At 41.2% G+C, this 27,542-nt stretch overlaps 1 protein-coding gene and 1 long non-coding RNA gene across 2 annotated transcripts in view; one reads left to right on the top strand and one right to left on the bottom strand.

The window, feature by feature from the left end:
- OCA2 (OCA2 melanosomal transmembrane protein) overlaps positions 1-27,542 on the top strand; it is a 354,024-nt gene that overhangs the window by 310,360 nt on the left and 16,122 nt on the right. Inside the window, exon 22 of the mRNA XM_077774607.1 lies at positions 16,644-16,737. Within this exon, the coding sequence (XP_077630733.1) occupies positions 16,644-16,737 (94 nt within the window). The remainder of the gene's footprint in view (positions 1-16,643; positions 16,738-27,542) is intronic.
- On the bottom strand, positions 5,753-9,231 carry LOC144240309 (uncharacterized). The gene is made up of 3 exons (XR_013337675.1): positions 9,178-9,231; positions 8,261-8,420; positions 5,753-5,979 (listed from the first exon to the last, which is right to left on the bottom strand). It is a non-coding gene; the product is annotated as an uncharacterized LOC144240309 (long non-coding RNA).

The following is a 27,542-nucleotide window of genomic DNA, read 5'->3' as shown; positions in this document are numbered from 1 at the left end:
TGTGATGAAATAAAAAATGCTATAAATGAGGTGCACAATAAAATGGAGGCATCCAATTAACAGATTGAAGAGGCAGAGAGGAAAACAAGTGAGTTAGAAGAGCAATTTCAGAAAAAGAGGAAGCCGAGAAAAAGAGAGAGAAACTGATCCAGGAACACAAAAGGAGAGTTCCAGAGCTGAGTGATGCAATCAAACAGAACAATAACCATATCATAGGAATTCCAGAAGAGGAAGAGAGAGGGAAAGGCACTGAAGGAGTCCGTGAACAGAGAACTTCCCCAAACTGGGGAAGAAACAGACATTGAAATCCAAGAGGTACAGAGTGTACCCTCATATGTAACTTGAATTGATCTTCTGCATGATATATCATAGTGAAACTGGAAAAATATAAGAACAAAGAGAGAATTTTGAAAGCAGCTAGGGGAGAAAGGGCCCTAACATACAAAGGGAAACCTATCAGAGTGGTGACAGACCTATCTACTGAAACTTGGCAGGCCAGAAAGGAATGGCAGGAAATCTTCAATGTGATTAACAGAAAAAATATGCAGCCAAGAATCGTGTATCCTGCAAGCCTGTCATTCAGAATAGAAGGAGAGATAAAAGTCTTCCCAAATAAACACAAAATTGAAAGAATTCATCACCAGTAAATCAGCCCTACAAGAAATCCTGAGAGGGACGCTATGAGGGAAATGTTGCAAGGAACACAAGGTACCAGAGACATCACCACAAGCATGAATCCTACAAAAAACACAATGACTCTAAACCCATAATTTTCAATAATAACACTGAATGTGAATTGACTAACTGCTCCAATCAAAAGACATAGAGTGGCAGAATGGATAAAAAAACAAAATCCATATATTTGCTGTCTCCAAGAAACTCATTTTAGACTTGAGGACACTGTCAGATTGAAAGTAAGGGGATGGAGAAAGATCGATCAGGCTACTGGAATTCAAAAAAGCTGGAGTAGCTATTCTTATATCAGACAAACTGGACTTTAAAGTAAAGACAGTAAGAGGGATGAAGAGGGCATTATATGATAATTACAGGGTCTATCCATCAGGAAGAGCTAATAATTCAGTCTACACATCGAATTCAGGAGCACCCAAATAAAAAGAACAATTAATCACAAACAGAAACAATCTTATGGACAAGAATGTGCTAATATCAGGGGACTTTAATTCTCCACTTACAGCAATGGATAAATCAACTAGACAAGCACTAAAGAAACAATGGACTTGAATGACACATTGGACCAGATAGAATTGACAGATATTTTTAGAACACTACATCCTGAGGCCATAGAATTCACTNGGGCATTATATGATAATTACAGGGTCTATCCATCAGGAAGAGCTAATAATTCAGTCTACACATCGAATTCAGGAGCACCCAAATAAAAAGAACAATTAATCACAAACAGAAACAATCTTATGGACAAGAATGTGCTAATATCAGGGGACTTTAATTCTCCACTTACAGCAATGGATAAATCAACTAGACAAGCACTAAAGAAACAATGGACTTGAATGACACATTGGACCAGATAGAATTGACAGATATTTTTAGAACACTACATCCTGAGGCCATAGAATTCACTTTTCTTCTCAAGTGCGCATGGCACATTCTCCAAGATAGATCACATACTGGGACATAAAGCAGCCCTCAATAAATATAAAAGAATTGAGATCATACCATGCACACTTTAGACCACAATGCTATGAAACTTGAAATCAACCACAGGAAAAAGTCTGGAAAACCTCCAAAAACATGGAGGTTAAAGAACACCCTATTAAAGAACGAATGGGCCAATCAGACAATTAGAGAAGAAATTTAAAAATATATGGAAACAAATGAAAATGAAAACACAACAATGCAAACTCTATGGGATATGGCAAAGGCAGTCCTAAGAGGAAAGTACCACAAAAGACCCCAAATAACCAAAGAAATATTGAAGAAGAAAACCAAAACAGGAGACATCACAATCCCAGACTTTAGCCCCTACTACAAAGCTGTCATCATCAAGACAATATGGTATTCGCACAAAAACAGACACATAGACCAATGGAATAGCATAGAGAACTCAGAATTAGACCCACAAATGTATGGCCAACTAATATTTGATGAAGCAGAAAAGAGTATCCAATGGACAAAAGACAGCCTCTTTAACAGATGGTGCTTGGAGAACTGGACAGCAACATGAAGAAGAATGAAACTAGATCATTTTCTCACACCATACACAAAAATAAACTCAAAATGGATGAAGGATCTGAACGTGAGACAGGAAACCATCAAAACCCTAGAGAAGAAAGCAGGAACAACCTTCTTTACCTCAACTGCAGGAATTTCATAATTGACACATCCCCAAAGGCAAGGGAATCAAGACCAAAAATGAACTATTGGGACCTACCCAAGATAAAAAGCTTCTGCATGGCAAAGGAAACAATCCATAAAACTAATAGGCAACTGACAGAATGGGAAAAGATAGTTGCCAATGACATGTCAGATAAAGATCCAACATCTATAAGGAACTCACCAAACTCCACACCCAAAAAACAAATAATCCAGTGAAGAAATTAGCAGAAAACATGAACAGACACTTCTCCAAAGAGGACATCCACATGGCCAACAGACACATGAAATGATGCTCAGCATCCCTCCTCATCAGGGAAATACAAATCAAAACCACACTGAGATACCACCTCACGCCAGTCAGAGTGGCTAAAATGGACAAACCAGGAAACTATAGATGCTGGTGAGGATGTGGAGATACAGGCACCCCCCTACACTGTTGGTAGGAATGTAAACTGGTACATTTCCAGAGCCCCTCTGGAAAACAGTGTGGAGGTTCCTCAAAAAGTTAACAGTGGAACTCCCCTATGACCAACAATAGCACTGCTAGGAATTTACCTAAGAGATACAGGAGTGCTGATGCATAGGGGCACACATACCCCAGTGTTCATAGCAGCACTCTCAACAATAGCCAAATCAGGAAATGAGCCTAAGTGTCCATCAACTGATGAATGGATCAAGAAGATGTGGTATATTTATACAATGGAATGCTACATGGCAATGAGAAAGAATGAAATCTGGCCATGTGTAGCAACGTGAATGGAACTTGAGGGTCTTTTGAGGAGTGAAATAAGTCAGGCAGAGAAGGACAGATATCATATGTTTGCACATATAGTTGGATTAGGATGAACCTAACGGAGGACCATGGGGGGAGGAGAAGGGGAAAAATAGTTGGGGAGACAGAGGGAGGCAAACCATGAGAGACCCTTGAATGCTGTGAAGAAACTGAGGGCTAATCGGTGTGAAGGAGAAGGAAAGGTTGGTGATGGCACTTGGAGGAGGGCACTTGTTGGGATGAGCACTAGGTGTTATATTGAAACCAACTTGACAATAAATTATTTAAAAAAATAAAAAGAAAAAAATAAAAAAGAAAAGATAAAATTATTTAACATTAAATTAAATCAATTTAATATTGATATTCCATATTTTTTTAGTGCAGTCAGAACCGACATGGAGCCTCTGAAACAAGAATGTTGAAGCCCCCTCTCTCCTCTCACCCAATGTGCCATTGTTAATTACTCAACTGTTTTGGGCAGAGCAGGGCTCAAAGGGCTGAGGGTGTGGGAGGCCCTGGGGGTCTTGGATAGTACCTCTCTATCAATTGGTTTGGAAATATTTCCTTTTTGTTTTGTTTTGTCTCTAATTTTTATTTTTTAATTGAAGTATAATTAATATATAAGCATATTCATTATATTAGTTTATACAATGTTACATTAGTTTCTACATTATAATGATTCAACAACATTGCTTAGTGCCAATCACTTTAAGTGGTTTTTGTTGTTGTTGTTGTTTTTTAGCTTTTTTTTAAATATTTTTTTTATTTATTTCTAGGAGAGAGAGAGAGACAGCGTGAGCAGGGGAGGGTTAGAGAGAGAGGGAGTCACAGACTGAAACAGGCTCCAGGCTCTGAGCTGGCAGTCAGCACAGAGCCCGATGCGGGGCTCGAACCCACGAACCGCGAGATCATGACCTAAGCGAAAGTCGGACGCTTAACCGACTAAGCCACCCAGGCGCCCCAACTTTAAGTGTTTTTTTAATGTTCATTTATATTTGAGAGAGAGAGACATGGTGTGCTAGTGGGGGAGGGGCAGAGAGAGACTGAGACAGAATCTGAAGCAGGCTGCAGGCTTTGAGCTGCCAGCACAAAACTTGAAGAGGGCTTGTTATGCTGAGCGAAATAAGTCAGGCCGAGAAGGACAAATATCATATGTTTGCACGTATAGGAGGATTGGGAGGAACTTGACGGAGGAACAAGGGGGAGAAGAAGGGTGGAAATGGTGGGGGAAAGGGAGAGAGGCAAACCATGAGAGACTCTTGAATGCTGACAAAAACTGAGGACTGATGGATGTGGGGGGGAGGGGGGATGGGCATGGAGGAGGACACTTGTGGGGATGAGCACTGAGTGTTATGTGGAAACTAATTTGACAATAAACTATTTGTAAAAAAAAAAAAAAAAGAAGAGGGCTCAAACCAATGAGCTGTGAGATCATGTCCTGAATCGAAGTCAGACATTTAACCAACTGGCCACTCAGGTTCCCCTAAGTGTTTTTTTTTTTAATAATTTTTTAAAATGTTTTTTAAAATTTATTTCTGAGAGAGTGAGAGAGCATTAGCTGGGGAGGGTCAGAGAGAGAGGGAGATACAGAATCCAGGCTCTGAGCTAGCTGTCTGCACAGAGCCGGATGCGAGGCTCGAACCCACGAACGGTGAGATCATGAACTGAGCTGAAGTCGGATGCTTAACCAACTGAGCCACCCAGGAGCCCCATGTTTTCTAAATTTGAATATAGTTGACAAACAATGTTACATTAGTTTCACATGTACAGCAGTGATTTGACAAGTTTATAAATTATACTGTGTTCACCAAAAGTGTAACTACCATTTGTCCTGATACATCACTATTATTATTATATCATTGACTGTATTCTTTATGTTGGGCCTTTTATTCCTATGATTTATTTATGCCGTAACTGAAAGCCAGGATCTCCCTCTTTCCTCCACCCAATTTGCCCAAACACCTATTCCACTCTCCTCTGGCAACCATCAGTTTGTTCTCTGTATTTATAGGTCTGATTCTTCTTTTTGTTTGCTTATTCATATGTTGTTTGCAGATTCTAGTTTTGAGGGAATCATCTGGTATTTGTCTTTCTCAGTCTTTTTAAAAAAATTTTTAATGTTTTATTTATTTCTGAGGGAGAGACAGAGAGAGACAGCATCAACAGGGGAGGGTCAGAGAGAGAGGGAGACACAAAATCTGAAACAGGGTCCAGGCTCTGAGCTGTCAGCACAGAGCCCGACGCGGGGCTCAAACCCACGAACCGCGAGATCACGACCTGAGCCGAAGTAAGACCGACTGAACCACCCAGGCGCCCCTGTCTTTCTCAGTCTTAACAAATATTTCTAGTCAGGGTAATTCCATTAACATCTGCCCTCCTCACCTTCCTTCTGGTTCCTGTCTGCAATTGACAAAGAGTTGTGGGAGCAACACATGAGTACAGACCTGCTTCTGTGGGCAGCTTTCTTAGGTTCCCTGGTAAATGTACTTGCAATACATTGCTAATGACTGAGAATTCTCTGGCAGCCTTTCTCCATTTAAACCTTATCTTTTCACCCTCATTTGCTTGAACAGGAAGAATTGTCAGGCAATTTTCAAGTTAAAATATGATTATTCTTGTCTTGGATGTTGAATTCAAAGAATGATAATTTATGCACATAATTTTGTGGGTTTTCTCTGACTTCTTGGATATTCATCATTATCTGTATTATCATTCAGTTTTAACTTGGTATGGAAGTCAGTTTTTAAGGCTGGCTTGTTCTCATTTACCTTCTTCTTCTAGGTCTTTGTAGTCTTCTCCCTGCCACTTGCCCTGCAGAAGGTACTTGAGCAGAGGACAGGCTGCTGTAACTCCTGACAAAGAAAAATGCTCTTTCATGGTGGTAAAAGTCAGAAACATTTCACATTTGCTTTTCTGTCTACATGATCTCATTTTTGTTTTCACTCATCCTTTCCTAAAACATCCAGGATCAAAATATTGTGTAGGGTAGAACCTGGACCAGCAGATTGCAGTTAGGTTTAATAACACGAGCATTTGTAGGAATTAACAGTTCTAGAGAAGGTGAGTCTGGGCTTGGATCCCAGCTCTGTCATTGTGCGGGCTGAGGAAGCACTAGGTCAGAGAAATAGAAATGACAGCAGCAGAGAAATGCTGTATCTCCTATTAGGTTGGGAGAGCTCCTGCAGTTTGATCACCCTGGTATTGGCAGGCTGTCAGGTTGCAAGTCAGCTCCTTGGGGCAGTGCACAACATCTTTGGGAGGGGCCTTCACCCCCTCTGGTGGTGGAGAGTGGCATCAGAAGGGCCCTGCAGTGCCCAGGCTGAGGGTTCTTCACCTTCCATGGCCTGAGGACTGGCCACTTTGCTGGATTCTAGATCTGTGGCACTCCACAAAAAACAAGTAGCACATATGGGGGACCAACAGCCTCAGAAACGATTCATCACAGCATGGCACAGAGACATAAGATAATAAACAATAAGTTGTAAGTACGCTTCGGGAGATTTTAAGCATTGAATAAAAAGTACTTTCTGAAGCTAAAACCTGTAACTTAAAAAAATACTGAATTGAAATAAAAATCAGTGTTAGGCCTGGTTAGTGGGTTTGAGGCCAAGTGAAAGAGCTAACTAAAAGTACTAAAGAACAGAATTGTGAAAAAAGATGAGATTTGGGTGAGACCCAGGAACTCTTGCATAGTAGTATTACGAGTTCCAAGAAGAAGAAAAGAGATGCATTGCATTGACAATATGCAGCCCCTCCATCTCAGGTGGAGTCTGGGTGTCAGCAGCCTTGAAGCTTGTACAAATGTATGCACTGGCTACCCAGACCTGCCAAGGCAGAGCCTATACTTAGACAAGGTGACGGGTGACTGCCTGCACATATGCATTGAAGATGCACTGGTCTGGATCAACACCTGATCTGGAGTGTTCCCCTACCCCTGCAAATATGCCGGCCAATGAAGAACTACAATCCCACCCTCTCCATTCTCAAGATCCCCTGTGAAGATGCAAGCTGTCCCTAGTATTTCCCTGAGGCACTTATTAAATCCCATATAAAAGGAATCTGACAAAGACTAGGTAATTCCTCAGAGGTCTGAGCACTTTCCCGTCTATGAGAGTCTGGGACAAGTTTCTAGATTAAGTGTCCAAACTTAAATGTCTCACCTGGAGATAGTTGGTAGACATCGGCAACAAAATGACAACCATAAAGAGTGCCATCTGGGAATAAGTGTACGTTGACCCCAGTAGTGGTGGCTTTTTAAGGAAGGCCAGTGGTAGGTGCAGGGAGGTTAGATGTGGTAGAGTAGGGGGGGAGCAGGTGTCCTGAGCCAAGGGAAAGCAGGGTGGTGTGTGTAGGAAAAGCAGATATTGTGGGCATCTAGAGAGGGCAGGTGTGCTGGGTCAGAGGTAGGGAAATACCTATACAGCTGTGATGCATCTTCTCCCTGCCGGGAAGTAGGCTTGGCATCTGCACTTATCTTATTTAAAAAAAAAACTATAGACATCACTATTTTTCTATGAAAAATGTTCATCTCTCAAATGTTGACAATAAGTTCAAATTTCAAAACTGACCCTGCTGGCTTCTTCTCTTTACATTCCCTTTCACAGAACAGAACATCCTCTTGATGCTCACTGCCTGATAATGCTATAGGGTCATCCTAGGACAGTTGTCCAACTGAAAGTGCTGTGCCTGTCCCTTTGGCATTGCCTCATGATCCGGGGCAGCCCCCTGCCCTGAGAACCACTACTGCTTCCTGTTGTTGCCTACATGGGCCATTTCAGCCCCACTCTGGGCATCTTCTGCCATGTGCCTCTTTCAGTCCTATAAGGGACAACCTAGCCAGCCTTCCTTTCATTGTTAATTCTCCTGCAATCACTCAGGAGCCACCCTTCCTAAGATTCTGGATCAGATGTCCATGGTAGGGGTTAGAGGCCAGGCAGCAAGGTATATGTCCTCCTGCTAAGATATTTGAAAAGGAGTTTAATATGCATTTTTAGATAAGCTGATATTACAGTATTTAAATATAAATACATAGACTTAAAGGAATGATGGAATGCTTTTAAGAATGTTAACATATGCTAGCAATTATATCCTTAGGAACTATTTTAAGTTAGAATGAGGAATTTTACATATTACCTTAAATGTATGAACTCATCATATCTTTTCTTTTCAGAATTCCTTGTGGCCATAGCTGAGGTGACCACCCCACTCAGCTGGTCTTCTTGTACAGTGCTGTATGCTGAACTGATGCAAGTAACATTTCATGGGATGAGGTGATGTCTGTGCTAGGATGACCCTGTAGCAATATCAAGAAGAGAAGTTGTTTTGTGCAGACCCAAAGCCAAACTAGTGATCTTAGGGGAACACAGAGGGCCCTGGCTTGGTCTGCCAGGCAGTGTGTGAGGCCCTGGTAGGCATCACCATGGGTCCTGATGTAGGCAGCAATCCATCTTCACCTGTCTTCCTCCCTGTGTTGGGGATTTCTTGGGGCCCAGCTGGAATCAGTCCAAGTAGAACCTTACCCAACAACTGCATGATTTTCAACATCTACAGGGCTGTTTTCCAGGAGCCACCCTCCTTAGTCTCTTCCCATGGGCCCTAGGACATCCATTTCTTAGGGCTGAGAAAACAGTTCACTTTGACGATGTGGAAATTGAGTCCGTTAATACTACCTATGTGCTATAGCTCCCTTAAAGTCTGTGTACTCCCAAAGAGAAATGTAACCCAGTCCTGGGCCCTGTCCTAAAGTTTATTGTTTCTGATAATTTTATGACCCAAGTCAACAGCCCTACCTGCTGTTGTGGACCCACCCTGCTTTACATTCTCCTTTCCCTCCTTAAACACCCACCTTCATTACTATTATTATGATTATCTCTGTGTATTAATCCTCAGCTCCCTTGCCTCTATTTGGTTTCACAGTCTTCCTTTGGCAAGCCACACCTACCACCAGGTTAATCCTATCCCCTGCACCCCCATCCCACATGCACAGGCAATGAAGCAGAGCAGCAAGCATTGCTGTCTCGTCTCCCAGCCACAGCCCTTCTGTCACGGACCATCAGTGCTGCCTTCCACGCAGCTTCTTCCTGGACCTCATCTGCCCTGATTATTGATTACTCCTACACACCTCTCATCTCTCTTTGAGCCTCCAGCACCCTTCCCTTCTTTTCTCACAGTTGATGACCTTGCTTCCCCTTTGTGACAAGATAAAAGCAATTATGTAGGAGCTTTCACAAGCAACCGTCACTGTGACTGCCTAGTGCATCCTACCTTCCTTCCAGTTATATGGAGGACATTCCCACTCTCAGTGGAGGCCAGTCCCTCCACCTGGTCCCAGAGCTACAGTTCTCTCCTGCATAATTTATTTTTTACTTTTCGTTGCATCGTTCCTTTCAGGTTCTGACATGCTGCCATCTCTCTTCTCATGAAGACCCTCAGTGAGCCACATATCTCCATGGCTCCCTTCCTTTTCCCCTGCTTCCTTTAACAGTCAGAATCTTTGGAAGGATGGTCTTTCTTTGCCATCCTCGTCTTGCTCTAGCCCCTCTTCATTTTTCTCTTGAGTCCACTGCAAGATCTCATCCTTGCAAGAATCCAGTGATGCTCCTGGTTCTCTTCTAACCTCGGATGTCATTATATATGTATATCATTATATAACGACCTTTTCTGTGTCTCTTTACAGTTTTGATTTAAGGTATATTTTGTCTGATACAACTATAGCTACCCCTGCTCTCTCTGGTTTGCATTTGTATGGAGTATCTTTTTCCATCACTTTATTTTCAGCTTATGTATGTCCTTGATGTTGAAGTGAGTCTCATGTGGCAGCATATAGTTGGTCTTTTTAAAAATCCATTTAGCCACTGTGGGCCTTTCGATTGGGGAATTTAGTTCACTTACATTTAAAGTAATTATTGGTAGGAGTACCTAGGTGGCTCAGTTTGAGCATCTGATTCTTGACTTTGGCTTAGGTCATGATTTCATGGTTCGTGACTTTGAGCGCCATGTCAGCCTCCATGCTGATGGTACAGAGCCTGCTTGGGATTCTCTCTCTCCTCTCTCTGCCTCTCCCTCAAAAATAAATAAATAAAATTTAAAAAATAAAGTAATTATTGACAATGAAGGACTTACTTTTGCCATCTTGTTTTCTCAGTATTTTGTAGTTCCTTTATACCTCCCTTGCTCTCTAACTTTGTAAACTGGTGGTTTTCTATAGTGGTCTGCTTTCATTCTTTTCTCCTAATCATGTGTATATCTAATATGGTATCTGCTATATGGTTTTTGTATTATGGTTACCCTAAGACTTTCATAAATATCTTATAGTCACAATAATCTATTTTAAGCTCATAACGACTTAGCTTCAATTGCATACAAAAAGTCTATGCTTTCACTCTTTCCTTATTTATTTATATTTGTTTATTATTTATTTATTTATTTTTGAGAGAGAGCTACAAGTGACTGACAGGGGGGAGGAGAGAGAGAGAGAAGTGAGAAGTGAGGCTTATCCTAAGCAAGGTTCATGTTTTACCAGAAGCGGGGCTTATGTTCACCCGAAGCGGAGCTAGAGCTAACTCAAGGCAAGGCTTGTGCTCACCTGATGTGGGACTCAAACTCATGAACTGTGGGATCATGACTGGAGCCAAAGTCAGATGCTTAATGACTGAGCCACCCAGATAGCCCCTACTTTATGTTTTTGATATCACAATATACATCTTTTAATCTTGTGTATCCATTAACATATTGTTGTAGCTGTATTTATTTTTTAAAAAATGTTTGTTTGTTTGTTTTTACAAATAGTTTATTGTCAACTTGGTTTCCATATAACACCCAGTGCTCATCCCAACAAGTGCCCTCCTCCATGCACATCTCCCCCCTCCGCCCCCCCCATCAGTCCTCAGTTTGTTCTCAGTATTCAAGAGTCTTTCATGGTTTCAAACCATCAGGAAGAACTAACAATCATAAGTGTCTACGCACCGAATATGGGAGCACCTAAATAGGTAGCTGTATTTATTTTTAGTACTCTGTCTTTTAACCTTTATACTAGAGTTAAGTGTTTCACATTCCACCATTACAGTATTAGAGTATTCTGAATTTGACTGTATACTTACATGCACCAGTGAGTTTTATACTTTCATTCGTATTTGTGTTACTAATATGTATGTTTTCATTTCAGCTTGAAGAACTTTGTTTAGTATTTCTCGCAAGGCAAGTCTAATGGTGATGAACATCTTTAGCATCTATCTGGGGAAGTCTTTTCCTTCATTCCTGAAGTTCTGTTTTGCTGGGTAAAGTATTCTTGGTTGGCAGTCTTTTTCCATCAACACTTTGAATATTCTCTTGTGGACTACAAGGTTTATGCTGAGAAATCCACTGATGGCCTTAGGGGGGGTTCCCTTGTATAAGAAAAATTTTCTCTCGCTCATTTTAAAATTCTTTGTCTTGGTTTTAGGCACTTTAATTATTAAGTGTCTAGAGAAGAGTATTTTGTTTCTTTGGTGGAGTCATGTTTTCCTGATTCTTCATGATCCCACTAGTCTTGTGTAGGTTTCTGTGCATTTGAATAAGCATTCACTTCTTCCAGATTTGATGGACTGACTTCTGTAAAGAAAGACTTTACCTTCACGTGAGAGCATGCTGGAGTGTGCTGTGACATAAGTAATAGTAGTTCAGGGCATGAAGTGTTGGGGGAATGAGGCAGCTCTCTTCTGGGGTACATAGTAACTTGTTGGCTCAGTCTGCTAAAGTCCACAGTATTGGCACTGTGTGGTCCTTGGTGACTGTCATGGATTGTCCACAGAAGCTACAAAGGCTGTTGTGGTCCTCAGCAGTGCATCTAGGTTCTCTGGTTAGGGGCCAGGGTTGATAGAAGTGGTGGTCAGAGCTGATGATGTGCACAATACTTCATTATAGGGGGTAGCTGCAAGTGCCTTGTGGTGGCGAGGGCAGTTTGCAAATACACACTTAGTGGTGGGGATCAGAAGAAGCATCAAGGGGTGGGGCCAACTGAGGTTTCACTGCAGCTACAGAGGCGCTGGTTGTCTGTGTGTACTACCATGGCTACTTGTTCTTGCCACAGGTGCATGATGGGAGGCTAGTTTTAGGAGATAGGCTAGAGGAATGCACGTGTACAGCTGGAAGGGCTAGCTGCAGGTGAGCCCAGTGGCGCAGGCCACTGACAGGATATAGGGCCAAATGTAGGCCCATAAATAGGTATAGGGGCCTTGGCTATTGGTATGCACTTCTGTGACTACAGGATCTTTTCATGTGTGTGCACATGGCAATAGAAGTCAGTGACACATATCAGGCCAGCAATACATGAGTAGACAGCTAGAGGAGTTAGCCCTGAGCATGTGCACAGAGGTGGGAGTCAGCTGTAGGGGTCTAGGTTTGTGTCTTGCACTTGCATAGTTGCAGAAGCCTGGGCTGGCTACTGAGGCAGGTCCTGGTCTCTGGGTGGGGCTAGCAGGGTGGAAATAGGAGGGATTCAGGTGGCGAGTGTCAGGGAACACAAATACCTGTGAGGCAAAAACTGGTAAATCTTCAGGGGGTCTGCAGCAACCATGCTGGCCATTGGTGTCTTCAGGGGTGAAATCTACCAGAGTCATCTGCAGAGGTTACTACGAACTGCAGTCTGTCTTGCTGTGTAGCTGATACTGGTGGGTCCTGTTTTTCTTCCTTGTTCTTATCCATCTCTGTATGTCTCAGGTTTGCCAGGTTTCTGGATGGGGTGAAACTCAAGTGGGTCCTTTGTGTGGTATCCTGAAGGTGGGGAAGTAGGTTGTTCAATCCATTCTCTTTCCTGATGAGGGAAGCTTATTCTAGCTGAGAAGTTCTTTCTTGGCACTGAGCAGTGCTGGCTTGGGCAATGGATGATACAGGTAAAATGAAATTGTTTTTTCTTACCTTTGTGTGATTTTTTTCAGGGTTTTTGTTACATTGAAAGTCTTAAGTGGACCATAGTCTTCTCTCAGAGCTGCTTTTATTTGTGGATTGCTATCTCATTGTTCATCTTTGAGAGGGGACAGAGGCTGGGTCTCGGTAGTCCACCATCTTGGCAATGTGACTTTGATTATCTCTTTTATGAGATGAGTTGTTCCTCTCTTGCTGCTTTCAATATTTTCTCTTTGTCTTTTGGATTCAATCATTTGACTATAAATTGTCTTAGTGTAGGTCTCCTTGAGTTCATCCTGCTTGTAGTTCATGGAGTTCCTTGGACATGTATATTCATGTATTTCCTCAGATTTGGAAAGTTGTTGGACAGTATTTCTTCAAAAAATTTCTCTGCCTCTTTTTCGTCTATCTTCTTCTGGGACTCCTATAATATATATGCTGCTATGTTTGATGGTTCTCACAGGTTTCACAGGCTCTTTTAATTTTTTTTCCATTAAATTTTCCTTCTGCTCTTCAGACTTGATAATTTCTAATGTCTTACCATCAAGTTTGCTGACCCATTTGTCTGCCTGCTCAAATCTGCTATGAATTCTTGTGAGTTTTTATTTCAGTTATGGTAGTTTTCAGCTCCAGAATACCTACTTCATTCCTTTTTGTAATTCCTCTTTTTCCTTTTTTTGTAATTTCTATTTATTGTTATTTTTATTGTATTTATACATCATTTTTAATGGTTTTCTTGATTTGTTTTTGTCCTTTGTCTATGGTTTCCTCTTGCTCATTGAACACATTTAAGACAGGTGATTTAACTAACATCTTCGACTAATAATCCTAATATCTGGGTTTCTGGAATGGTTTCTATCACATTGTTTTTAATTTCTTCACCTGTGAATGGGCCATATTTTCCTATTTATTTGTATGTTTCGTAATTTTTTGTTGAGAACTGGGAGTTTTGAGTATTATGTTGTAATAGCCCTTGAGATTTAATCCTCCCAGTCTTCAGGGATTATTAAATATCACTGATTGAGAGATTGGAGCCATTAAATTTTTACTTTTCCAGTTTTTTTTCGCAGTGTGCATATCTTATTGTGTGTGGTCAATGATGTTTCTCTTCTATTATCTCTTATTCTCATGTAAGCTCTATGAGGGCAGGGAATTTGTTTCTTATATTAACTGCTATGTGGAGATGGCATTAACAAAGTACTGCAGCAGTAGGTCATTTATGAGTAATTATTGAATATTTTAAGACACAAATGAATATAGACAAGGCAATATGGTCCCACCTTGGTGGAGGAGGGAGGTGTGTGTTAAATGTGATGATGGAAGTAAGTTATGGGCATAATGTGTTATAAAACATCAATCACTTTGGGAAAGTAAGGGAAGGTTCCAGAAGAAAGATGCCCAACTGCTGTGAGAAGCTGCCCTTTGCTTGCTCCTCCAAAGAACCAAAACTTCAAGTTAGAAACTGCCTCTGTGACATTTGGGTTCATCATGAGACAACAAAAACAAAGATTGAAACATGCTGTGAAGATTGCTCAGGGACCCGCTGTGCCAAGAGTTTCTGTTTCTGCATCAGATAGATTTCCCAGGATGTTATTCATTTTTCTTCCAGTAAATATTTGGGACCACTGAAAATGAAAAAGTGAGCTTTTCAGAATGCTCCTTGTGACCTAGCAAATAGTAAAGGCTCTTTCTCAGACCTTTAAGGGCAAATGTGGAGAGCTGTATGCAGGGCTGGCAGAGCAACATGTACAGTAGAGTGTATGCAGTAGTCTGGCAGAGAGGAGTGTATACAGTAGATGCATAGGTCTGCAGCTTGGCTGCAACATGCTGGTCAATGCTCTGTTGAGGTTCATGGGGCGCCCTCAAGTGTGTCCTCCTTCAGGTGACCCCATAGATTAGTAGCACTTCATAATGTGTGCTCTTCTAATGGCTGACTCTGAAGCTCCAGAGAGGCTTGCAGTAACATGAGATGCTTCTTTCTAGACCACCTATCTATCCTTGGTAAAGTAAGCCATGGGCCAACCCCAGTGTCAGTGGGGTGGTGAAGTGGCCTGGGGGCCACTGCAGAGGCATGCACATGAAGTCCTACTGTAGGGATAAAGACAAGGGAGTGATCCACTCTTCCTAGATAAACAATGAGACATTACTTTTTATGATATCAGGCGACCCATTATGTAGCAGAGCATGGTTCTGCCATCCCCCAATTCTCTACTGCAAATGAAACCACATGTCACTTGTATATCTCCACATTGGTTTCAACTTTCTGCTTGTGACTTTGGGAAATCTTTTTTTTTTAATTTTTTTAAAATTTTTAAATTTTTTTTACAAATAGTTTATTGTCAAATTAGTTTCCACATAACACCCAGTGCTCATCCCCACAAGTGCCCNTTATTTCGCTCAGCATAACACCCTCAAGGTCCAACCATGTTGCTAAACATGGCCACATTTCATTGTTTCTCATTGCCATGTAGTATTCCATGGTATAGATAAACCACATCTTCTTGATCCATTCGTCCGTTGATGGACACTTAGGCTCTTTCCATGTTTTGGCGATTGCTGAGAGTGCTGCTAAGAACATTGGGGTATGNAAAACTAATAGGCAACCAAAGGAATGGGAAAAGATAGTTCCAAATGACATATCAGATAAAGGGTTAATATCCAAAATCTATAGGGAAATCTTTTCTGATTGGGTTACCATTGGAGCTCTCCTCCTCCAGCTCTTTACAGACATCACACAAAGCATCTTCTCTGAGGCAGCACATCCAAGGGTCCCTCCTTAACATCTCATGGGCTGCCCTTAGGTGCTTAGCAGTGACATCACAGATCAACATTTCCCCCAAGTGAGCAGGAAGCAGGCCTCATGGCTACATTCCGTTCTGCCCCCTACTCCCAGTTCTTTCTCCTACATTAGCAACATGAGCCAAAGGGGGCATGCTGTTGGAACACAAAATTTGTTACAGAAACTTTACAACTACTACATGTTTCTTTGATTACAATAATGTGAAATTCATCTTTGTCAGAAAAGTACATGACTTACTAGAGAATACTACTTTTTAGTTGTTGAATATGATAACTATTATATTATGAACGTAAGCAGGGTTGGGAATACTGCACAGAGAGCAGTGTGTGAAGTAGTTTAGCACAATTTTAACAGTATGCAGTTTGTAATCAGAGAACTGTGTTCAGCTTCCAGTTTGGCTACTTATAAGGTATGTGTCTCTCCATGCCTTGATTTCCCCATCTATCAATTGAAAGAATAAAAATACACCTGAGGGATATTTGAGAATTAAATAAAATGATATGTGCATGGAGTTATTATAGGTCTTGGTCCATTGTAGGGCTAAGAAATGCTGGTTAGATGGTTATAGTTATGGTCCCAGCCACTGTAGGAGATTCTTTAAGATCCACAACAGTGGTCAGGGTAGCTGAGGAAGAGGGAAGAGGACCAGTTAGCTGGTCATATAGGTGGAAACAAAAACATGTCAGTGGGCCCAAACACAAGGTTTTGTGGATTCTGAAGTTTACTTTGGTTTCCCTTTGAACATCTGATGCTTCTTACAGTTTGCTAAAAAAGTGCTTTGGATCTCCTCTTGGCTTCTATGAATATGATTTTAGTGTTCTTTTCCGTCTATAGATTCCTGTGCTCTTGAACCTCAGCCAAGATCCTGAGGTCAGCCTGCCTGCACCACCACTCATGTATGCCCTGGCCCTTGGCGCCTGCCTGGGAGGTAAGGAGGTACTAATGCATGCAGGGAAGGGGCCACCAATGCTGTAGTGAGCATGAAGTGATGGTTAGTAGATGCCAACTTGAAAGTAAATTAAGGAGAGTCTGAATGATTTCCTGAGTGGAAACCCATCTTCAGCTTTGACTGAGCCAATTCTAGAGCTGTTTTGTTCCTCTGAGAAGCCCTTCTGCTCTCTGCAGAACTTCCCCTGACATTCCAAGATGGCAACCTGAGGACAATCATTACTGACATCTCAAAGTGAATGTGCTCCCATGCCACACCCACACTGTACCCACACAGATGTGGCTTATATTTAGAAACAGATTTTGAACCTGAAGTCATCTTCAGTTGCAGTCTTATTCTCTCTGTAAGGGGTTGGGGAAGAAGAGATGAGTGGGTAAGCAAAGAACTAGAGACTCTAACCTAAGAGTAAAAAGAAAGATTAAAGATTTTTCTTTTTTGGAAAGGGGTATTGTCCTTTGGAGAAGTTGAAAAGTGAATTAGAGAAAGTGTCAGGAGAGACTAACCTCTGGTAAGCAAACAGAAGGGCTTTGATCATCTTTTGAGGGAGCTGCATTAGAGTTCTTCTCGTATTTAGGAGCCCTAATCACCGTTGGGAACACAAAAAGATTTTGAAGAATCTTAGATAAACACACCATTTTAAGTTTTTATTCTTTTATCCAAGCATGCTTAGATAATCCAGTGTGCTTTGTTCTTTGATTGATCTGTGACGATTAAGTCAATAACTTTCCATTTATTTTATCTCTTTGTTTACAAAGGGGGATTAATGTTATTCAGTGAAGTTGCTATGATTTCTGGAGACAGCTAATTCATCTAATTCAACAGCTGAGATCTCAAGTTCTTATGAGACTGCAGACCTGTTAAAATGCCCCCATTTAAGCATTAGCCCTAGGAAAAGCAATAAGTGTGTTCACAGCTACATTTAACATCAATGATAGAAGCAGAAATAGAGTAACTGGAAACGTGTCCTTTCTGTGGGACTTTGTTCATTAAACATTCCTGAGCTTCTGCTATAACCTGATACTGTGTTATTGAGTGGGGAGACAGTCATCTAAGCTAAGGTAACACCTTAAACAGAGACATATTCTCATGGCAGCAATCACAGAGTGCTTAGGGAGCATGAGAGAGAGAGAGAGAGAGAGAGAGAGAGAGACTAGAGGGAAAGTCATAGAGAGTTCTCCAGAGAGGAAAATTTTGAGTCACATCTCAAAGAGTGAGAAGCCTCTAGATAGTGCTGATTCCCCCAGAACATGTAGAAGCAATGTGGATGGAATTATCAAGGACGTGGACTATTTATACGACTATTAATTTAAAATATAAATAAACATTTGTTGACTGAGCCCCCTCTGAAAGCATGTATACAGCTATAATTAATAATAAATATATTAAATCTTGGAATCTTTGTAACCTAGTAGCTCTGATCATTGAATGACACTTGTTCCTGGATTGCAGATGTCCAGTTGTACTTAGTGTTAACTCTACACTTATTCTGTCAGGGACCCTTGCTCATTGACTCAAAGTTTGGAATTACTTTTCTGAAAATTGTGGTAAAACGTATATGGCATACAGCTAACAATTTTTAGCATTTTAAAGGGTATGCAATATTATCAGCCATTAGATAAGTGTAAATTAAAGCTATAATAAGATATCAACCATACCTATAGAATGGCTAAAATAAGAAATGGTAACAACATCAAATATTGACAAGGATGTGGGGAAACTGTATTACTCATATATTATCATTGGGGCTATAGAATGGTACCACATCTCTGGAGAATAGTTAGTCAGTGTCTTAAAAAACTAAAACTTGCAGCTATAAAACTTGCTCATTTTATAATCCAGCAGTTGCACTCCTGGACGTTTATTCTAGAGCAGTGAAAACTTATATTCACCCCAAACCTACATACAAATGTTGATGGAGGCTTTGTGATAGCCAAAAGGTAGAAACAAACCAGATATCTTTCAAGAAACTGTGTTACATCCCTACCATGGAATGCTACTCAAAATAAAAAGAAATTAAATGCTGACATACACGGCAACCTTGATGAATCTCCAAGGAATTTTGTGGAGTGAAAACAGTCAATCTCAAAAGGTTACAGACTCTGCGTTTCCACTTATATGATATTCTTGAAACGATAAAGTTATAGAATGAAGAGTAAATTAGTGGCGGGGATGGGGGGGCGGGCAATGAGTTCGTTAAGTACCGGGCAAGGTGGAAGGAAGTTGGTATGACTATAAAGGGGTTACAGGAGGGATCATTGTGGTGATGAAAATGCTCTGTATATTGAGTGTATCAATGTCAATATTCTGATTGTGACATAGTACTATGGTTTTGAATTCTATTGCCATTGAAGAAAACGTAAATGGTATATGGGATCTCTTTATATTATTCTTTACAATTTTGTATGAATGTAAAATTACCTCAAAATAAAACTTCAAATAAAGAATAAAAAAAGGGAAAAGTCAGAGGAAAAATTGATTAAATATATAATTACTAAATAAATATAGATAGATAGGCTGACGAGAAATAAAGTTAAACAAATAGCCCAGAATCTAGAGGCAAAGGTCAAAGAATATATTATAGAAGAAAAAATAATACACATAAAAGTTCATTATGGGGGGGCGCCTGGGTGGCTTAGCCGGTTGAGCGTCCGACTTTCGCTTAGGTCATGATCTCGCGGTTCATGGGTTCGAGCCCCACGTCGGGCTCTGTGCTGACTGCCAGCTCAGAGCCTGGAGCCTGTTTCGGTCTGTAACTCCCTCTCTCTCTGACCCTCCCCTGCTCACACTGTCTCTCTCTCTCTCCTAGAAATAAATAAAAACATTTAAAAAAATTTTTAAAAAAGTTCATTATGGGAAATCCCATATTTAACTTCTAGGAAAATCTCAGGAAGGATAGAATTAAATTAAAGAAGGAATTTATCCAGGAAATAATAGAAGCAAATTTTCCAGAGTAGAAGTATTACACAATACATGCAAATGTCATCTTTGTGAAATTTTAGAACTCAAAGAGGCTTAGAAACTTGCTCAATGTCATACAACTAGTAAATCTCAGAACTGGGAATCCACAATAGTGACACCTAGGACCTCTTTCTACCTATCACATGGAACCCATACCATGTGTCGGATACCATCAAAGTCTGTTAGCATCTTATTAAATTGCTGCAACAACCATTGACATCTATATCCAGGGAAAGTGGTGACTGTCCTCATTTTATTCACACGTAGCTGTCTCCCCTACATTTCTTCCCCAGTGATGATGAGTGAGACAGCTCTGTGCCAAAGACACTTGAGTCAAGGAGACATAAGGGAGTTATTCTGTGGGAATAGAGGGGCTTCTGGTAATGATTTCCCTGATCCTGAGAACAAACCTTAGGCAAGAGACTGGTCCCACTTCTTTCTCTGGATACTATCCCCTCACATGTAGTAATGAGATGCCTGGAGCCATTTCCAGCCCAACTGTGGGGCCAAGACAGTGTGGATGAGTGGCAGAGCACACATGTGCAGATAACTGGTTCTAGACAATGCCACTGATCTCTGAAACAAACAATGAGTCCTGATTTCCTCCGCCTATGGCTGCCTGTTATAAGAGATAAATTCTCTATATTACCAACACCATCCTGTTTTGCATCTTCCTTTATCCTTCCTTACAACCCAAACCATCTTAATATAACAAAGCTGGTCAGTGACTACTCATGGTCATACAGCTTAGCAGATTTGAGATTTTGATGGAGGTCTTCAGAACCAAATCTAGCATTCTTTCCACAATGTCTGCTGATATTCTCTATTTCCAATGTTTGTGCAGGACCTGTGGTCTGGCTGGAAAACACTGCTCCCATTCTCTTCTCTGCATCCCTGTACTGTAATAGTTGCTCTGGTAGCTCATCTCCTCTGCTTGGTTCATTTTGGTGGCCAATAAGATATGAGGGAAACCTGCTTTGGAGCCCCTTGATATAGATTCTTCCCTTCTGATAAAAATGTGTTGCTATCAGTTCTTCTTCATGCTTCCTACCTTAGATGTAACCAAAAAACCATTGGAGATGGGAGGGAGAGGCCAAGAGAATTATGAAGATCTGCCTCTGACATTACATGAGACATTGAACTGATTCTCCAGACGTCTGCCCCCAGACTTCTTGTTACAAGGAAGATTATTTCCCTTTGTATGTAAACCAGTGTTAGCTAGGTTTTCTGTTACCCATAGCTGAAAGCATTCTTAAAAGAAACAGTGCTCAGTGAAAATACATTAATGCACCACCTTCCAGTTTACAAGGTATTAAGGAGGCTGAATGCAAAGCAATGACTGAAAACCAGGCCTGGGGAAAGGAGGTCAGGCTGTGAGGACATATCCCAGTGCAAAAAGGGCTTTGGGGGAATAGCAATCCCCAATGTGCCATCCGTGGTACATTCCTAAAAAGGTGGATAGGAGTCAAATGTACAAAAGCTGAGCAACTGCTTTACATAGAGAAATCAGCCCAGCCCTTGGTCATTTCTCTGTCTCATCTTCCATCTAAGGAAAGAATTTGAACCATGGGGTGTTTCATTTCACCTCTCTGTCCCCACCCTGCCCAAGTTGTCATGCAGCCAGGAAACCAAGCTCTTACACCTTCCCTGACATTCCATTCCCTGAATCCAGAATTGCTCAGGAACAAATTTACCTACTGAGCCAGTGCACCTTGGCAACATGAGGTAGGAAATGGAAAGGGCGTCCCATTTTCTGGCAAGTGGCACATTGCAATTGAGGAATTCATATCACGGTGCAGTATGATGAAATGCTATTGATCTAAGGAATGGCATATTAACTGGAAGAAAAGGGGTATTTTTTTCAATCATCTCCTTTCAACAGGAGAGAAGAAAAATGTTGCTTTTTAGTTTTAGAGCTCACATAGGTTGCTGAATATTCCCCTAGATCACATGTTAAGCTCCATGCAGTCCAGAAGCAGAGCTCTCCATGTTAAGTCCTGGAGAAGCAGTGTTTGGGAGTGGCAGGGAAGACACCATCCAGGCACTGAGGTGTGTGCCCTGCAGTGGAGGATGGTAGGCAGGGTTCTCTGAAGATCATGGGCTTCCCTTGGGGACAGCTTTGGGAGACTTGGAAACATTTACAGGGAAGGATGATTTGCCAGGGTGTGGAATCTCACTGGCAGGTCACCTCACTCAGAGCAGGAGCCAGCTGGCTGGCAGGGTGATGGGATGTGTCAGTGTGACACACCAAGAGTAGGCTGTCTGGAGCCATCATTGATATTGAATTTGTATGTCACCATCTGCTCAATACCTTTAGATGCTTTCTATGACTCTCTACCGAAAGGCCTTGAGTCTATGTCACACAGACTGGATCTTGCCTTCTCTGATACTTCTCTGGAGCCAAAACAGCTGGTTCTAGTCTTGGGCTCATCACCTCCCAGCCTTGACATCTCAGCACATTGATTTTCTGTGCCTGTTTCTTCATGGGGACATTGAGAACCTTAGGGATCATGATCAAGATGAGACTCCAAGCCTTTAGAATGCTTTTGATCCTGAGGAGACACTGAGCAGATATCTGGTCTTGTCCTTCTCAAACCCTTTTCCAGTAGAACTCACCTTACACCCAGGCCTTGTTGAAGCTGGTTGTTCCTTCCCATTCTCCTTTCTGCCTCCTAAATCTCCTCTTCGTCAGGACAGCCCTACTGTCTGACCATGTCCCAATGAACTTGGCCCTCTCAACATTTCTCTCAGCTTCTGTGATCACATGCCTGCTATGCATCTCCTGCATGGTATTTCTGTCCTGTCTCCCCAAGAACATGTACCCCATGAGCCCCCAGAGGGTATGAGCTAATTTGTCCACAGAAAGCAGGTGGAGGGTGAGAGGGAAGAGCTGCTTAGGATTAGGAAATTAGCAAGAAGCTAATGGAAATCAAGGAGGGGAGTAGAGACAGATGTCTGTATTGAGATGGAAATAAACTCAGTTCTAGCAGATATCTGAAACAAAGGGGTCTTCAGAATGGTCCTGAAATACTGGGATCACCTGAATGAGGTTTCTATCACTACTGTAACACACAGACAAATTTAGGGAATTTATTATCTCATATTTCTTGTCTTCCAGGTAAGGATGGCTCAGATAGACCTCTGCTTAGAGTCTCATGAGGCCAAGATCAAGGTGTCTGCAGGCTGTGTTCCCTTCTGGTAGTAGTGGGATGGGTCTACTTCTGAGCTCACTCATATTGTTGCCAGGATCAAGTCCCTTGCAGCTCTAAGATTGAGTACTCATACGTTTCTAGCTATAAGTTGGGCTGCCCTTAGCTCCAGAAGGCCTCTCTCATTCTGGAACTTGGGCCTAAATCTCAGAGTTAGCAATGGTGTGTGGAATCCTGCTCATGGTGTGAATACCTCTCATCCATTTCAGATCTTTCCTGAGATCCCTCTGACCCTTCTGGAATCTCTCTGACTTCCCCACCCCATTTCTTCTACCACTCTCACCCCTCCCTGGGTTCTCTTTGAGCCCCTGAGATCTCTCTGACTCTCCCTTTGAGGCTCCTTTTCTGCTTTCATCTGGAGAAAATTTTCTGCTTTTAAGGGTTCATGTGATTCAAGGGGTCCACCTAGATACTCCAGGATAACCCCCCATTCTTAGGGTCCTAACCTGAATTACTCCTGCAAAGTCTGCTTCGCCATGCAGGGTAACATGATGGCATAACCACAGGTCCTGAGGATTAAGGAATGGACTTCTTTGCAGTGGGTCTGGGGAGCATTGACCAGCTCCCCCATCACCTGAAGCAAGCCAGTATCACCCGTAGTCTAGAGCGTTCCCCAACCAGGATACCTGTTTCCTTTATCACCACCCTAGTTTGCCCTGCACACAGCAGACTGATGTCAGCCTGTAATGCCTTTCATTTCTCTTGGTCATGTGCAAATAGTCCACTGCTCTTCCTGTTATTCTGGGTAGGGCCGTATACTCTTTTATTTTTTAAATAGTCTATTGTCAAGTTGGTTTCCATATAACACCCGGTGCTCATCCCCACAAGTGTCCTCCTCCATGCCCATCACCACCCTTCCCTTCCCCAACCTCCATCAGCCCTCAGTTTGTTCTCAGCATTCAAGAGTCTCTCATGGTTTCCGCCCTCCCTCTTCCACACTATTTTTCCCCTTCTTTTCATCCATGGTCCTCCATTAAGTTCCTCCTAATCCTCCTATACGTGCAAACATATGGTATCTGTCCTTCTCTGCTTGACTTATTTCACTCTGCATAGCAGCCTCAAGGTCCATCCATGTTGCTACACATAGCCAGATTTCATTCTTTCTCATTGCCATATAGTATTCCATCGTATAGATAAACCACATCTTCTTGATCCATTCGTCAGTTGATGAATACTTAGGATCTTTCCATGTCTTGGGTATTGTTGAGAGTGCTTCTATGAACATTCGGGTACATGTGCCCCTATGCATCAGCACACCAGTATCCCTTGGGAAAATTCCTAACATTACTATTGCTGGGTCATAGGGGAGTTCTATTGTTACTTTTTTGAGGAACCTCCACACTGTTTTCCAGAGAGGCTCTACCAGTTTACATTCCCACCAACAGTGTAGGAGGGTGCCTGTTTCTCCACATTCTCCCCAGCATCTAGAGTCCTCTGATTTGCTCATTTTAGCCACTCTGACTGGGTGAAGTGGTATCTCAGTGTGGTTTTGATTTGTATTTCCCTGATGAGGAGGGATGCTGAGCATCGTTTCATGTGTCTGTTGGCCATCTGGATGTCCTCTTTGGAGAAGTGTCTGTTCATGTCTTCTGCCCATTTCTTCACTGGATTGTTTTTTGGGTGCGGAGTTTGATGAGTTCCTTATATATTTTGGATACTAACCCTTAATCTGATATGTCATTTGCAACTATCTTTTCCCATTCTGTCAGTTACCTATTAGTTTTATGGATTGAAAAACTTTGCCGTGCAGAAGCATTTTATCTTGATGAGTTCCCAATAGTTTATTTTTGCTCTTGATTCCCTTGCTTTTGGGGATGTGTCAAGTAAGAAATTGCTGTGGGTGAGGCCAAGGAGGTTGTTTCCTGCTTAATCCTCTAAGATTTTGTAGGTTTCCTGTCTCACATTCAGGTCCTTTATCCATTTTGAGTTTATTTTTGTGTATGGTATAAGGGAATGTTCTAGTTTAATTCTTCTGCATGTTGCTCTCCTGTTCTCCCAGCACCATCTGTTAAAGATGCTGTCCTTTTTCCATGGGATACTCTTTCCTCCTTTATCCAAGATTAGTTGGCCATATATTTGTAGGTCCAATTCTGAGTTCTCAATTCTATTCCATTGGTCTATGTGTCTGTTTTTGTGCCAATACCATACTGTCATGATGATGACAGCTTTGTAGTAGAGGCTAAAGTCTGGGATGGTGATGCCTCCCGTTTTACTTTTCTTCTTCAAGATTATTTTGGCTATTCGAGGTCTTTTGTGGTTTCATACAAATTTTAGGATAGTTTGTTCTAGTTGTGAGAAGAATGCTGGTGCAATTTTGATTGGGATTGCATTGTATGTGTAGATTGCTTTGGGTAGTTAATGACATTTTAACAATATTTATTCTTCCAACCCATGAGCGTAGAATGTTTTTCCATTTCTTTGTGTCTTCTTCAATTTCCTTCATAAGTTTTCTATAGTTTTCATCATATAGATCTCTTATATGTTTGGTTAGGTTTATTCCTAGGTATTTTATGGTTTTTAGTGCAATTGTGAATGGAATCAGTTTTTTGATTTCTCTTTCTGTTGCTTCATTGTTGGTGTATAAAAATGCAACCGATTTCTGTACGTTGATTTTGTACCTCGCGACTTTGCTGAATTCATGGATCAGTTCTAGTAGATTCTGGTGGAGTCTGTCAGGCTTTCTGTGTAGAGTATCATGTCATCTGTGAAAAGTGAAAGTTTGACTTCTTGTTTGCCAATTCTGATGCCTTTTATTTCCTTTTGTTGTGTGATTGCTGATGCTAGGACTTCTAGCACCATGTTAAACAACAGTGGTGAGAGTAGACGTCCCTGTCATGTTTGTGACCTCAGGGGAAAAGCTCTCAGTTTTTCCCCATTGAGAATGATGTTAGCTGAGGGCTTCTCATAGAATACTTTTATGATGTTTAAGTAACTTCCTTCTATCCCGACTTTCTCTAGGGTCTTTATTAAAGAAACAATGCCGTATTTTGTCAAATGCTTTTTCTGCATCTATTGACAGGATCATATGGTTATTCTCTTTTCTTTTGTTGATGTGGTGTATCACGTTGATTGATTTGCAAATATTGAACCATCCCTGTAACCCAGGAATGAATCCCACTTGATCATGGTGGATAATTGTTTTTTCTGCTGTTGAATTCGATTTGCAAGTATAGTGTTGAGGATTTTTGCATCTGTATTCATCAAGGATATTGGCCTGTAGTTCTCTTTTTGTGCTGGGTCTCTATCTGGCTTGGGAATCAAAGTGATGCTGGCTTCATAGAATGAGTCTGGAAGTTTTCCTGCATTTTCTATTTTTTGGAATACCTTAAGAAGAATGGGTATTAGCCCTGTCTGGTAGAATTTCCCAGGGAAGCTATCTGGCCCAGTGGCCTTTTTTGTTGGGAGATTTTTTTTTGGGGGGGGGGAGATTTTTGATAACTGATTCAGTTTCTTCGCTAGCTACGGGTCTGTACAGATTTTCTACCTCTTCCTGTGTGAATTTTGGTAGTGCATGTGTCTTTAGGAATTTTTCCATTTCTTCTCAGTTGTCAAGTTTGTTGGCATATAATTTTTCATAGTATACCCTGATATTTGTATTTGTGAGGGATTGGTTGTAATAAATCCATTTTCATTTATGATATTGTCTATTTGAGTGATCTCTCTTTTCTTTTTGAGAAGCCTTGTTAGAAGTTTGTCAATTTTGTTTATTTTTTCAAAAAACCAATTCTTGGTTTCATTGATCTGTTCAACTGGTTTTTTTCCTATATTGTTTATTTCTGCCCTGGTTTTTATTATTTCTATTTTCCTGCTGTTTTTGGGGTGCTCTTGTTGCTTTCCTTCCAGTTTCATTAGATGCATTGTTAGATTTTGTATTTGCGCCTTTTCTATTTTCTTGAAATAGTCCTGGAGTGCAATGTTCTTTCCTCTTAGAACTGCCTTTGCCGCATCTCAAAGAGTTTGGATTGTTGTATTTTCATTTTCACTTGTTTCCATATATTTTTTAAATTTCTTCTCTAAATGCCCGATTGGCCCATTCGTTCTTTAGTAGGGTGTTATTTAACCTCCATGTTATTGGAGATTTTTCAGGTTTTTCTTGTGGTTTATTTCATGTTTCATAGCGTTGTGATCTGAAACTGTGCATGGTATGATCTCAGTTCTTTTATATTTATTGAGGGCTGCTTTATGTCTCAGTATGTGATCTATCTTGGAGAATGTGCCATGCTCACTTGAGAAGAAAGTGAATTTCATGGCCTCAGGATGTAGAGTTCTATATATATCTGTCAAATCCATCTGGTCCAATGTATCATTCAAATCTCTTGTGTCTTTAGCGATTTTCTATCTAGTTGATCTATCCATTGCTGTAAGTGGAGTATTAAAGTCCACTGCTATTAGCACATTCTTATTCATAAGAGTGTTTCTGTTTCTGATTGTTTTATGTATTTGGGTGCTTCCAAATTCGGTGCATAGACATTTGTAATTATTAACTCTTCCTGATGGACAGACCCTGTAATTATTATATAATGCCCTTCTTCATCCCTTGTTACTACCTTTATTTTAATGTCCAGTTTGTCTGATATAAGTATAGCTACTCTGGCTTTCTTTTTATTTCTAGTAGCA

Source organism: Crocuta crocuta, unplaced genomic scaffold (assembly GCF_008692635.1).
Source record: "Crocuta crocuta isolate KB4526 unplaced genomic scaffold, BGI_CrCroc_1.0 scaffold469, whole genome shotgun sequence".
Classification (NCBI taxonomy): domain Eukaryota; kingdom Metazoa; phylum Chordata; class Mammalia; order Carnivora; family Hyaenidae; genus Crocuta; species Crocuta crocuta.
Note: the sequence above shows the minus strand (reverse complement) of the source record. Positions and strands in the feature narration are given on the sequence as shown.